Here is a 16,867-nt window from a genome sequence, read left to right as displayed (position 1 = left end):
CACTATATCACACAGACAACCAACCACTCACTCACCACCTCACACAGACAACCAACCACTCACCACTCACCACTCACTACATCACACAGACAACCAACCACTGAATTACCCACTACATCACACAGACAACCAACCACTCACTCACCCACTCACCACCTCACACAGACAACCAACCACCCACCACCACCACCATACATCACACAGACAACCAACCACTCACTCACCTCACACAGACAAACAACCACTCACTCACTCACCACCCTCACCACCTCACTACCTCACACACAGACAACCAACCACTCACCACTCACCACACTACATCACACAGACAACCAACCACTCACTCACTCACCACTACATCACACAGACAACCAACCACCCACTCACTACCACAAACAGACAACCACCACCACCACCCACTACATCACACAGACAACCAACCACCCACTCACCACCCCCACACAGACAAACAACACCACCACCACCACTACCTCACCCAAACAACCAACCAACCACTCACCACTACATCACACAGACAACCAACCACCCAGTCACTAACTCACACAGACAACCAACCACTCACCTCACCCTCACCCACTACATCACACAGACAACCAACCACTCACCACCTCACAGAGACAACCAACCACCCACTACTCACTCACTACCTCACTACATCACACAGACAACCAACCACTCATTCACCACCACTACATCACACAGACAACCAACCACCCACTCACTACCTCACACAGACAGCCAACCACTCACCACTCACCTCCACCACCACCCAAACAACGAACCACTCACACCTCACTACATCACACAGCAACCAACCATTCACAGACTCACTCACTACATCACACAGACAACCAACCAACCACTCACCACCTCCCACAGAGACACCCAACCACTCACTCACCCACACAGACAACCAACCACCCACCTCACTACCTCACACAGACAACCAACCACCACCTCTCACTACCTCACACAAACAGCCAACCACTCACTCACCTACCTCACACAGACAACCAACCAACCACCACTACCACTACATTACATAAACAATCACTCACCACTACCGCACACAGACAACCAACCACTCCACCACCACCTCACCACCTCACTACCTGACACAGACAAACAACCACCCACTCACCACCAAACAGACAACCAACCACTCACTCACCACTTACTACATCACACAGACAACCAACCACTCACCACCACTACATCACACAGACAACCAACCACCATTCACCTACCACTACATCACACAGACAACCAACCACCCACCTCACTACCTCACACAGACAGCCAACCACCATCTCACTCACTCACTACCTCACCCAAACAACCAACCACTCACTACCTCACTACATCACACAGCAACCAACCATTCACAGACTCACTCACTCACATCACACAGACAACCAACCACTCACTACCTCACTACATCACACAGACAACCAACCATTCACAGACTCACTAACTACATCACAGACAACCAACCACTCACTACCTCACACAGACAACCAACCACTCACTACCTCACTACATCACACAAACAACCAACCATTCACAGACTCACTAACTACAACACATAAACAAACAATCACCACCACTACCACAAACAGACAACCACTCCTATTTCACTCACTATATCACACAGACAACCAACCACTCACTCACTACCTTCACACAGACAACCAACCACCACCATCCACTCACTCACTACATCACACAGACAACCAACCACTGATTACCTCACTACATCACACAGACAACCAACCACTCACTCACCCACTCACTCACTCACACAGACAACCAACCACCACTCACTCACCTCACTACATCACACAGACAACCAACCACTCACTACCACACAGACAAACAACCACTCACTCACTCACACCCTCCTACCTCCACTACCTCACACAGACAACCAACCACCACCCACCCACCACCACATCACACAGACAACCAACCACTCACCCACCACCACCTCACTCACACAGACAACCAACCCACTCCACTACCACAAACAGACAACCACCACCACCCACCACCACATCACACAGACAACCAACCACCCACTCACTACCTCACACAGACAAACAACCACCACTCACCACCACTACCCTCACCCAAACAACCAACCAACCACTCACTCACTACATCACACAGACAACCAACCACCCAGTCACTAATCACACAGACAACCAACCACTCACCTCCACCACTACATCACACAGACAACCAACCACCACTACCCCACAGAGACAACCAACCACTCACTATCACTCACCACCTCACTACATCACACAGACAACCAACCACTCATTCACTCACCACACATCACACAGACAACCAACCACCCACCACTCACTACCTCACACAGACAGCCAACCACTCACTCACTCACTCACTACCTCACCCAAACAACGAACCACCTACTCACCCTACCATCACACAGCAACCAACCATTCACAGACTCACCCACTACATCACACAGACAACCAACCACTCACTACCTCACTACATCACACAGCAACCAACCATTCACAGACTCACTCACTACATCACACAGACAACCAACCACTCACCACCTACCTACATCACACAGCAACCAACCATTCACAGACTCACTAACTACATCACAGACAACCAACCACTCACTACCTCACACAGACAACCAACCACTCACTACCTCACTACATCACACAAACAACCAACCATTCACAGACTCACTAACTACAACACATAAACAAACAATCACCACCACTACCACAAACAGACAACCACCACTATGTCACTCACTATATCACACAGACAACCAACCACTCACCACCACTACCTCACACAGACAACCAACCACCACCCACTCACCACCACTACATCACACAGACAACCAACCACTGATTACCCCACTACATCACACAGACAACCAACCACTCACCACCCACTCACCACCTCACACAGACAACCAACCACTCCACTCACCACCACCACCACCACATCACACAGACAAACAACCACCACCTACCTCACACAGACAAACAACCACTCACCCACCTCACTCACCTCACTACCACTACACCTCACACAGACAACCAACCACTCACTCACCCACCACCACATCACACAAGACAACCAACCACTCACCTACCACCACTACATCACACAGACAACCAACCACCCACTCACTACCACAAACAGACAACCACTCACCACTCACTCACTACATCACACAGACAACCAACCACCCACTCACTACCCTCACACAGACAAACAACCACTCACCCACCTACCACTACCTCACCCAAACAACCAACCACTCACTACCTCACCACTCCAACAGACAACCAACCACCACTCACTACATCACACAGACAACCAACCACCCAGTCACTAACTCCACACAGACAACCAACCACTCACCCACTCACTCACCTCACTCACTACATCACACAGACAACCAACCACTCACCACCCTCACAGAGACAACCAACCACTCCACTACTCACCCACTACCCTCACTCACCCTCACACAGACAACCAACCACTCACTCACTCACCACTACATCACACAGACAACCAACCATTCACTACCCCACACAGACAACCAACCACCACCACCACCACTACCTCACCCAAACAACCAACCACTCACTACCTCACCACATCACACAGACAACCAACCACTCTCTCACTACCTCACATAGACAACCAACCATTCATTGACTCACTAACTACCTCACCATAAACAAACAATCACTCACTCACTACCATAAACAGACACAACCACTCACCCACTCACCACTCACTATCTCACACAGACAACCAACCACTCAATACATTCACTTTCTACATCACAAAGACAACCAACCACTCACCACCTCACCACATCACACAAACAACCAACCATTCACGACTCACTAACTACAACACATAAACAAACAATCACCACTCACTACCACAAACAGAGACAACCACTCACTAATTCACTCACTATATCACACAGACAACCAACCACTCACTCACTACCTCACACAGACAACCAACCACTCACCACCACCACCACTACATCACACAGACAACCAACCACTGATTACCCCACTACATCACACAGACAACCAACCACCCACTCACCCACTCACCACCTCACACAGACAACCAACCACTCACTCACCACCACTACATCACACAGACAACCAACCACCACTACCTCACACAGACAAACAACCACTCACTCACCACTACCTCCACCACCTCACACAGACAACCAACCACTCACCTACCACCACTACATCACACAGACAACCAACCACCCACTCACCACCAGTACATCACACAGACAACCAACCACCCACTCACAACCTCACACAGACAACCAACCACCTACTCACCACCACTACTCACCCAAACACCAACAACTCACTAACTCCACACCACACAGACAACCAACCACCTCACCACCACCACACAGACAACCAACCAACCACCTCACTCCCACACAGACAACCAACCAACACTCCACTACCACCTCACACAGACAACCAAACACCCACCTACCATCACACAGACAACCAACCACTCACTCTCCACCACCTAACACAGAACAACCAACCACCCACTGCTCCCACACAGACAGCCAACCACCACCACCACTCACATTGACAACCAACCACCTCACCACTACCCCTCACATAGACAACCAACCACTCACTCACCACTCACCACCCACCAAACAACCAACAACTCACCACTCACCACTCACTCCTCACACAGACAACCAACCAACCACCCACTACCACAAACAGACAACCACTCACTCACTCACCAACATCACACAGACAACCAACCAACCACTCACTACCTCACACAGACAACCAACCACCCACCTACTCACTCAAACAGGCAACCAACCACCACCACTCACCACCACCTCACACAGACAACCAACCAACCACCTCACTACCTTACACAGACAACCAACCACCCACTTACTACCTCACACGGACAACCAACCAACCTCCTCTCACTACCTCACTCCTCACACAGACAACCAACCATTACTGACTCACTAACTACCTCCACATAAACAAGCAATCACTCACCACTACCTCACACAGAAACCAACCACTCACTCACCTCACCTCACTACATCACACAGACAACCAACCACTTACTACCTCACTACATCACAGACAACCAACCACTCACCACTCACTCATTACATCACACAGACAACCAACCACCCACTCACTACCTCACAGACAACCAACCACTCACTCACTCACCACCACCTCACCCAAACAACCAACCACTCACCACCTCACTACATCACACAGACAACCAACCATTCACGACTTAACTACCCACATAAACAAACAATCACTCACTCTACTACAAACAGACAACCACTCACTACTCACCTCACTATATCACACAGACAACCAACCACTCACTCACTACCTCACACAGACAACCAACTGCCCACCACCACCACCACTACACCACACAGACAACCAACCACTGACTACCTCACTACCTCACACAGACAACCAACCACTAACTCACTCACCACCTACATCACACAGACAACCAACCACCCACTCACTACCACAACAGACAACCACTCACTCACCACCAGCACTACGGACAACCAACCACCCACTCCACAACCTCACACAGACAACCAACCACCACCACCACCACCACCAACCAAACAACCAACAACTCACTACCTCACCACACCACACAGACAACCAACCACCACCCACTCCACCTCCCACAGACAACCAACCAACCACCTGCTACCTCACACAGACAACCAACCAACCACTCACCACCACAAAGACAACCAACCACCCATTCAATACCCCACACAGACAACCAACCACTCCACCTCCTCACTACCTCACACAGACAACCAACCAACCACTCCACCACCTCGCACAGAGACAACCAACCACCCACTACTTCCCACAGAAACAACCATCCACTCACTACTCACTACCTCACACAGATCAACCAACCACTCACTACTACTCTACATCACTATCAACTCAACAACCAACCACTACCACTACCAACACAACCAACATCACCCACTTACTACCTCACACAGACAACCAACTCTCACTACATCACAACACAGAACCTCCCTACTCACTACCTCACCAACACACATCTCCATCACACACAACCACACTCTCACAAGAACAAACACTATCCTACTCATCTCTGACAACCAACCAACCACTCACCACCCCACAGACACCCAACCAACCACTCACTACCACACAGACAACCAACCACTCACTCACCACACCCCACACAGACAACCAACCACCACCTCTCACCGCCTCACAACAAAAACCAACCACTCACCACTCCACACACTCACACTATCACACACCACCACCTCACACCACCTCACACAGACAACCAACCACCACTCACCACTCCACTACATCACAAAACAATCACCACTACTACCTCACCAGACAACCAACCACTCACTCTACCTCACTACCTCACTACCTGACACAGACAACAACCACCTACTCACCTCAAACAGACAACCAAACTCACTCACTCACTCACCATCACACAGACAACCAACCACCACTACCCACCCCACACAGACAACCAACCACTCCACCCACTCACCACCACACACAGACAACCAACCACACTACTACCTCACAGACAGCCAACCACTCACTCACTCACTCACTACCTCACCCAAACAACCAACCACTCACTACCTCACTACATCACACAGACAACCAACCATTCAGACTCACTCTTACATCACACAGACAACCAACCACTCACTACCTCACTACATCACACAGACAACCAACCATTCACAGACTCACTAACTACATCACACAGACAACCAACCACTCATCACCTCACAGACAACCAACCACTACCACCCCACTACATCACACAGACAACCAACCATTCACAGACTCACTAACTACAACACAAAAAAACAATCACCACTCACTACCACAAACAGACAACCACTCACTACTCACCTACTATATCACACAGACAACCAACCACTCACTCACTATCTCCACACAGACAACCAACCACTCACTCACCACTCACTCACATCACACAGACAACCAACCACTCATACCTCAACTACATCACACAGAAACCAACCACCACTCACTCACTCACCTCACATCACACAGACAAACCACTAACTCCACTCACTACCTCACACAGACAACCAAACCCACCACCCACTCCACCTCCACTACCCACAGACAACCAACCACCACCACCTCACACAGACAAACAACCACTCACTCACCACCACCACTACCTCACTACCTCACACAGACAACCAACCACTCACTCACCACTCACTACATCACACAGACAACCAACCACCACCACTCACTCACTACATCACACAGAACAACCAACCACCCACTCACTACCACAAACAGACAACCACTCACCACTCACCACTACATCACACAGACAACCAACCACCCACTCCACTACCTCACACAGACAAACAACCACCACCACTCACCACCACCTCACCCAACCAACCACCCACTCACCCACTCACTACATCACAGAGACAACCAACCATTCACTGACTCACTAACTACCTCACATAAACAAACAATCACTCACTCACTACCACAAACAGACAACCACTCACTCACTCACTCACTACATCACACAAACAACCAACCACCCACTCAATACCTCACACAGACAACCAACCACTCACTCACTCACTCACTACCTCACCCAAACAACCAACCACTCACTACCTCACTACATCACACAGACAACCAACCACTCACTACCTCACACAGACAACCAACCACTCACTCACTCTCTCACTACCTCACATAGACAACAAACCACTCACTCACTACCTCACACGGACAACCAACCATTCACTGACTCACTAACTACCTCACATAAGCAAATAATCACTCACCCACTAACTCACATAGACAGCCAACCACTCACCCACTACCTCACATAGACAACCAACCACATACTCATTACCTCACATAGACAACCAACCACTCACTGACTCACTCACTCCCTCACACAGATAACCAACCGACCATTCACTCCCTCACTACCTCACACAGACAACCAACCCCTCACTCACTCACTCACTCATTACCTCACATAAACAAACAACCACTCACTACCTCACACAGACAATTAACCAATCACTCATTCACTACCTCACACAGACAACCAACCAATCACTACCTCACACAGACTACTAACCACTCACTCACTCACTACCTCACACAGACATCCAACAACTCCATGCCTCATGTAGACAACCAACGACTCACTACCTCACACAGACAACCACTTACTACCTCACACAGACAACCACTCACTTACTACTAACCACTTATTCACTCAGACTCATTTACTCCCAAAGTGAGCCAAATTTACTCACAGCGTGATGGTAGACACTGGCAATTTCTTCTCCTGTAGGTGAGTGTAGGCCTCCCACGCCCCGGACCATCTCACCCATCCCTCCAGCAGGTGTGGGTCTGTGGAGTCTTCGAGCGACTTGTACGCTAGTACCAGCAAGTGTTTGGCCCGCCCCTCTCTTCCTCCTCCTCCAGATCCTCCTCCTCCTCCAGGTCCTCCTCCTCCAGCTCCTCCACCACCACCACCATTAACGACAGGCGGAGATGGAGACGCCCTTCCTCCTGTTCCTCCTCCACCTCCCTTGTCCAGGATGAGCGTGAGTTTGGTGTGCTCGTAGTAGGAGTCTGGGACGGGAGTAAGAGAGAGAAGATATACTGTTTATCATTATCCGTTATGATGCTGAGAGAGAGAGAGAGAGAGAGAGAGAGAGAGAGAGAGAGAGAGATAAGATAAGATAATCAATAGAGAACATTACTAGTAAAATAAAATAAAAGCAATTTTAAAACAACAAAACATTAGCATTTGCTTCACTAACCCTGCAATAAGGTGAAGTGGCTGCCCAGTGCCTTCTCGTGCTTCCGGCCATCCCTCGGGTACATCCCAGCCCGGAACTCCTTCACCATGTGGGCTACCGGATACCATAACAACGGCTCTGGTGGTGAACATCAATACCCTGGTCACTCCTCTTTACTGTGCACGGCGGAGGGTGGCAGTGGTATAGTGTCATGTAAGAAGTCTAGTTGAAGTCTTTGCCTGTCTCTTTTCCTGTCTCTTTGCCTGTCTCTTTTGCCTATCTGACTGTCTGTCGTTTTCTGTCACTTTCTTTCCTAAAGACTTTCTTTTTTGTCTGCCTCTCTGTCCGTCTCTTTTTGACTGTCTGCCCATCACTTTCTGTTTGTCTGTCTGTTTGTCTCTGGACCATTACCATCATCTCGTGAATCATTATGGGTTATAAATATGTATACTGTATATTAATTATTTATTTCACTTAAAAACGGCATGAGGTAAATGACACATACACGCACACACACACTACTACTACTACTACTACTACTACTTACTACTTTGCTGTCACTTGGAATCGAGTATGACGATCATCTAGCTATGATACAATGATATGAGTTAATAAGGATGTCACTTTCGTTGATGAGCTTGGATGTGACTTAAGAGGCCGATACGGGACCGGCAAGTTCGTCCACAGATGCTGCGCGTGTGGAGATTTACTTCTAATGCGGGAGGGTGGCGCCAGCGTCTTTCCGGCGCTGGCGGCTGTCTGCCTCGGCATGCAGTCGGGCTAACTCGAAAGTATGAACACTTTCTTGTGTGGTGCTCCTCCAAGCGTTACGATGTGGGGGTCAATTTGGCACTTTTTCAGGTTTGGCTTAAGACTATCCTTATACCTTTTCAGTTGCCAGCCAGCGCTACGTTTACTATTCGTTAGGTGACTGTAAAGTAGCTACTTTGGTAGTCTGCTGTCGCCCATGCGGGTAACATGGCCGGTCCTTCGTAGAAGCTTCGAAACTCATACAATTGGTGTCAGCGAAAATACTCGCAATTGTTCTTTTGTCTTCCCAGCGAACTTGGAGGATGAAACATAGTGTGGGTTGGTTAAAATTTTCAAGTGGTTTGATGTGCTTCCTGTATGTGACCCATGTCTCCCTGCCATATAGCAGGGTGAGGAGAACCACAGTTCGATATACGTGCAAGTTTGTAGATAATTTCAGCTCCCTACAGCTGATAACCCGGGTATGGAGCTGCCAAAGGCTTGAGATGCACACCTGATCCGATGTTGAATCCCTTCATCGATATCCGCGGTAACATTAGATAGGGTAGTACCATTAAGTTAGATGGATGGCGAAGGTATGGCTGAATCAGGGGCAGGCTGAAATAGAATCTGAGTCTTACGTACAATCACCTCAAGGTCGAAGTCTGCATGCTCATCTGGGTAGGTGTTCAGGATCTCTTGTAGGTCGAGCTCAGTATGAGCGACGAGGGTGAAGTCGTCTGCATACTGAAGTTCAGTAATGGAAGCTGCCTGGAGTCGCCGTATGTTGAAAAGACCCTTCATCCGGTACTGGATGCCCACCCTGAAGTTTAAACTGGTACTGACACGAGTAAGGAAGGCAGCAAAGAAAATGGAAAAGAAAGTTTGGATGGGGAAGAACTCAGACTGGGTCCCTTTGTACAGGACACTGCTGCTCATGCCATCGTGGAGTTACCTCACAAACGGATGAGGGTCCGCCAGAGGGCTTACAAGTTGACCGAGTCGAAGGCCTTGGCTAGGTCGATGAAAGCCATGTACAGGTCACGAAGCTGTTCTCTGCACTTTTCCTGTATCTGGCGGGCAGCAAAGATCATCTCAGTGGTGCCACATGATGGTCTAAAGCCACACTGAGATTCCAGGAGGAAGTTTTCTGCTCCAGGAAGAAGTCTGTTTAGGAGGACTCGGGCGATAGTCTTGCCAGCTACGGACAGCAGCGAGATCCCACAGTAGTTGCCACAGTCTGACCGGTCTCCTTTGTTCCTACAAATATTGATAATGAAGACGTCTTTAAGAGCTTGGGGGATTTCCTCCTTTTCCCATATATTCTCCAGAAGAGAGTAGAGACAGCTGATAAGAAGAGGTCCTCCTGCCTTAAACACTTTGGCTGGGATTCCATCAGGCATTGAGGCGTTGTTATTTTTCATCTGTCTGATGGCAGTAGTTACCTGATACAGGGATGGAGGATAACTAAGGTGGGTCAGCTCAGGATGCTGAGGGACCTGCTGGGTACTCAGGACATCCACATCGGAGTTTAGGTTAAGGAAGCGAATGGTAGTGCTCTTTCCAGCGCTGAAGAATGCCTTCTTCGTCTTTTATTAGGGAGTTACGGTCGGATGAGTGGAGGGGGGCTGCACCATGAGTCATTGGCCCATAAAATGTTTTAGAGCAATTTATAAATTTGCGCATTTTGTGTTAAGCTGCGAGATTTTGCGTTTCACATGCTTTATTTTTCAACCATCTATTCTTTAGATTACGAAGTTCGTGCTGGGCTGCCACTTTCTTCTTATGGAGATTTCCGGGTAATTTTCATCAGACCAGCCCTGGTGTATTCTTTCGATCTGGCCGAGGGTTTCTGCAGGTTTTTGTCATGACTGTGTCGAGAATATCCCATTCGGCACCAGTATTTGGGTTGTTTGTTGTCGGGTAGTTTATCGCCCCTGTTCGAGCTGCTCTCTGAAAGCATGTGCTACTGCTGGGTCCTCCAGATGCTTCGCTTTTAAAGCTCTTCTGGAGACTTACTGCCTTCGCTGTTTTGGGGCTACGTGAAGTGAGAGTTCGGCTCTGACGAGCCGATGATCAGTGTCACAGTGTTCTGAGCTAGGCATGGTTCGAGTGATGAGGACATCTCGGCGATCTCTTTCTCTGACAATGATGTAGTCAATGAGATGCCAGTGTTTGGATCGTGGGTGTTGCCATGAACCCTTTAACTTGTCGGCCTGCCTAAACAAGGAATTAGTGATTAGGAGGTTGTATGGAGCACATTTGCCGAGGAGGAGTAGGCCGTTGGGATTACACTTGCCTAGTCCATTTCTCCCTAGGTTTCCCTGCCATATGTCAGCATCTCTGCCAACTCTGGCATTGAAGTCAACTAGTCGCACAATCTTATCATCTCTGGGGATAGAGGTTAGCAATCTGTCAACGTCGGCGTAAAAGGACTCCTTGATGTCATCCTCTGCATCCAGTATTGGGCCATATGCACTGATTCAGTGATTCAGTGGGACTCGGAGCGTCATGAAGTTCTCATTGATTCCAACAGGCATTTCAGTTAGCCTATGTAGGATGCCTTGGTGGATGGCAAAGTCAACTCAAGAAATGCGGTTTCTCTCCACAGCAGGTTTACCCATCCAGAAGAAAGTATATCCAGACCTCCATTCTGTGAGTCGACCCTCGTCTGGGAGCCGGAACTCACTAATGACTGCCATGTCGATGTTGTACCTAGCCAGCTCTTTTGCCACAATTACGGTTCTTCTTTCAGGTCGCTCATTTGTGCCAGTATCCATGCAGCAATCATTAGAGATTTTATAGTTTGTTTTTGATTTGATATGTTATTATGATTGTGTTTTTGACCTCATAAGTATGACCTTACTGGGTGCAGTTGCCCAGTGTTGTTGGAACTTTAGGCAGGCTATGTTTAGGCTACACACACACACACACACACACACACACACACACACTGTAAAGGAAGTATTGAAGTTTATGAGTATCATAATATGTATACGGTGATGGTGACATTAAAAAAGGAGAGGGAACCACACTTCACGTCGTAAAAGAGAGCCGAAGTCAACAATTACATAAATTATATGAATTAAATTTACCTTATTTGTGATATTGATGATTCCATTTCTGGTCCATCTCGTACACTGACGACGACAATCGTAAAGAGTTTGTTTTCTGTTTTTTCAATATATATATATATATATATATATATATATATATATATATATATATATATATATATATATATATATATATATATATATATATATATTCATGTAAATCCAATGAAAACGTGGATAAGATAAATCTTGATAAAATCACACGGGAAAATGGAAACAAGCGACACCTTTTAATAAGTTTTATTCAAAGACATCTTCAGAGCAACTGAGCAACAGACATTTTCAGGGCAACAGTTGCCTCTGAAGATGTGTGAATAGAACAGCTAAGGTGCTCATTTTCCTTTATTTTATATATATATATATATATATATATATATATATATATATATATATATATATATATATATATATATATATATATATATATATACTGTATATATATATATATATATATATATATATATATATATATATATATATATATACTGTATATATATATATATATATATATATATATATATATATATATATATATATATATATATATATATATATATTTTTTTTTTTTTTTTTTTTTAACAAGTATATCTCGTAAAGTGACGTTTATTCGATCAATATCTAAGACAGGAATCTTTTAGTTACCCATTACTGAAGATCAAAGGTCAGTGGTCAGTTGTATGATATTTGTATAGGACTGAAGCCCGGGTGATGTCATCATTAATAACGGTGGACTTGAACAAGCCATGGTAAACCATCCCTCGGTTGACCCCCTAACAGGTGTGGTGAAGACCATATTAATCTACATAGATATACAGTATCTACATTCATGTGTTTTGTCTTACTGTTTTTCTGCCTATAAGGATGTTATAAAGACAACAAATTTATCACTTTTTGGCTATCTCTCATTACATTAGTATTAAAATGAAAGTCTTTACTGCACCTTTATGTTAAAACCATTGTATGAGAGGTCACCAATAAGGATAAACGATACAGATAGAAGAAGAATCAACTGAGACATAACTGCCACATACCTCCCATCTCTTCCGAGGCGTCGGCCTCTATAGCGTTGAGGATATAGCCTTCAGAGAAGTGGTTGTTGGCTTGGAAGGCCTGAGCGAGGAGCCCCCGCAGGTCCCGGTGTCTCTGATCCCAGTTGATGAAGGAGAGGATGGCCCGGGGCTTGTGGCCGGGTCTCATTGACGACATAACTCGAGGCAGGTGCGGCTGGGACACCACCAGTGCCACTGACCCGCTCCTGCGGCACCAACAACAACACTTTAGTGAAGCTATTGACTACTGATACCATGAGTCGGGGTAAAAACGGTTAGTTAGTCCGGTGGCTTAGCATGACCCTGTGTGACTTTATATATCCTTTAAATTATACTTTATTTTAGTTATAGAACCATTTAAGGTATAGGAAAAATCAGGGAAACTTCCAAAATTTCCTTATGGTGTTTTCAGTGAATGAGCATACGTCATTCCTTTATGTAAATTTGTTTGTGTCGTAATTGCCTTCTTTTATGTCACATGTTATAGCTGAATACAATTTAAGATGTTTTACCTGGTGAAATTTAAATGTATGACAGATTACAGCAAATCAACAATGAAATTACTTTGCAATCCAAATTATAAACAATTATAAGTCTTTGATGAGAATATTGACATAAAGTTGAAGTCAGCCAATGAGTCCACAGGAGAAATTTTCTCAGATAACATACTGTAGATCAAAATACAGTAGATGTACTTACCCGCTCTCATTCTAAGCCCGATGCTCGAGCCAGAGTACTGTATGTGTGTCATTTATGGTCAAGTTTCTTATGAAAAAATACTACAAAAGTTCTGCATATGTGAATGTGATACATTGTGATAGGGCAAAAACGTTTTTGAATGGTACTGTATTTTTCAGGATGACGTTTATGTACAGTACATGTGACATACAAGATACATAAGCAGTTTATCGAACTGATCTGTATTACCACAAAAGCTTTATTAGATCTTACCTCATGAAGTACATGAGAGAATGCAGTTTAGAGTACTCGTACAATGACCTTTTTACAAACAAGGAAATACGACTACCTCTATACAATCGCTAATAAATCAGCGAAGATTTTTCTGAAGACAACCTCAACTGCTGAAGATATGGTTAATCTACTCGCTTATTAGATTATATTCGAAAGTGTGCTAAAACTACAAGAGAAGCTCTAAAAGAAGTCGTCTTTGGGATAAATGATAAATACTGTGATGCAGCTGATTTACAGGAAGCATGGCAGATAATAGCCATACCAGAGCCAGTCCTAATATTTTTAGCCAATCTGCTAAATATGAACGAAAGCTCTATTTTTCGACCTGAGCCTCATTGTAATGATTGTTGATGATGATGATGATGATAATGATGATGATGATGATGATGAATCAACAGAACTCAAGTTATCTACTCCTAAACAACGCAAATTTACTGAACTCTACCAGCCCATATGATATATGGCACCGTCGTACTAGTAGTATCACTATTTATGAATGAATGGGTATTGGTCATGTAACGACGGACGTGATTGGTGGATAGGTTTGCAATCGGTCATGCAGGTTGGCATTCGTTATAAATAGGTCTTTGAATATAACATGACTGTAAAAAGAATACATATAATATTGTATTCTAATAGAGGATGTCAATATAAATAACAACTGTGTAAACGGTGACTTATCTATACTATAAAGTATGTTCCTTTCACGGTTATCACGCATCAGCCACGCTCATTACGTCTGCACACTGGCGGTGTCAGTTATATGAGTATGTTCAAAAGGATGAACTCTTCCACACCATCGACGTGAGCTTGATCAAATGTTTGCTGTCAATTTTCTGATATCCTTTTCATAAACAAACAAAATGGTCAAGAGTAAGGCATCTATAAAATATTGTGTTTGGAATATGTAAGGTGCTGCAGTTCGAATCAGTATCAGACCATTTCATTATGATTTGAGGCCAATGAACCACACTTGACATACACCACCCAATATGTGAGGTGAGGAAATGCACTATAAGAACATAAGAACATAAGAATGGAGGAAACTGCAGCGGGCCTATTGGCCCATACTGGGTAAGTACATAATCCAGGCATTATTGATGGAAATGTATACAGAATTTATAAATCAATAAAATCAGATAAAGGAAGTGAAGAAACGAGAAACTGAAGTCAAAGAGAGAGAGATAGTAAGCAATATGACCGAATATACCCTGCAGTATTTATCTTGTTATTCCATACAACTCTATAGAAGATACTGAAGTGAAACTACAGTTTATATATTATAATAATATTACTTTATGCATATATATGATGAAAGTTTGGGACAATTCCGCGTATTACACTAAATGTTGTCAATCCACCCTCTTTAAGGTGTGGGCCCCAACTCGATCTCGGCAGTCCGAACCATTCACGAGTGATGGGGAGGGGACCGATGTGGGAGGGGTGATGGGGCATATTTGATGAGGGCAGAGGTGTTGTTGGTGTTGAATTCACAATATTTAATTGTATTATTTATCGCCGTTCTATAACATAACTTATTTGAAATATATTATTATAATGCATAGGCTCTCATAGTTATACAGTATATTCATGTCTGATGAGTCGTCGCTCATATAGTTAAATAAATTATATCACAATATTGCCCACTGACTCAGGTATTGACGGGCGGGACATAAGTGTTTAAAGACGTCAGAATTGTTAAAGACTATTATTTATTATTAATCTCTAAAATATTGTATTAGATTACTATCAGCTTATATCTGTCACTGATTAAGCATGCTTATAAATATGACGTTTACACCAGTAGTAAATACATACATTATCTAGAAAATGCATTAAACAGGAATCCCTATCACATGTAATAATCAGAATCCAGTGCAAAAACATTCAATAAAGAATTACAATGTCAAGAACTTAATGAATTTATCAAACCTGCTAAAAATGCAGATACGTATTCCAAAAACTTACAATGTCTATGAAGAATTATTTACAATGGATAAGCAGGC

At 45.1% G+C, this 16,867-nt stretch overlaps 1 protein-coding gene across 1 annotated transcript in view; it reads right to left on the bottom strand.

Moving 5' to 3' along the window:
• The window catches only part of LOC121859409 (transcription factor Maf-like), a 108,921-nt gene that overhangs the window by 19,286 nt on the left and 72,768 nt on the right, over positions 1-16,867 (bottom strand). Inside the window, exons 2-4 of the mRNA XM_042356200.1 lie at positions 13,872-14,095; positions 8,996-9,112; positions 8,483-8,804 (exon numbers count right to left, since the gene is read on the bottom strand). Coding sequence (XP_042212134.1) covers positions 8,483-8,804; positions 8,996-9,112; positions 13,872-14,046 — 614 coding nt within the window. The 5' untranslated portion in view covers positions 14,047-14,095. The remainder of the gene's footprint in view (positions 1-8,482; positions 8,805-8,995; positions 9,113-13,871; positions 14,096-16,867) is intronic.

The sequence above is a fragment of the Homarus americanus genome, unplaced genomic scaffold, assembly GCF_018991925.1.
Source record: "Homarus americanus isolate GMGI-L3 unplaced genomic scaffold, GMGI_Hamer_2.0 scaffold7626, whole genome shotgun sequence".
NCBI lineage: Eukaryota > Metazoa > Arthropoda > Malacostraca > Decapoda > Nephropidae > Homarus > Homarus americanus.
The sequence above is the reverse complement of the archived record's forward strand: the minus strand, read 5'-3'. Positions and strand labels throughout refer to the sequence as shown.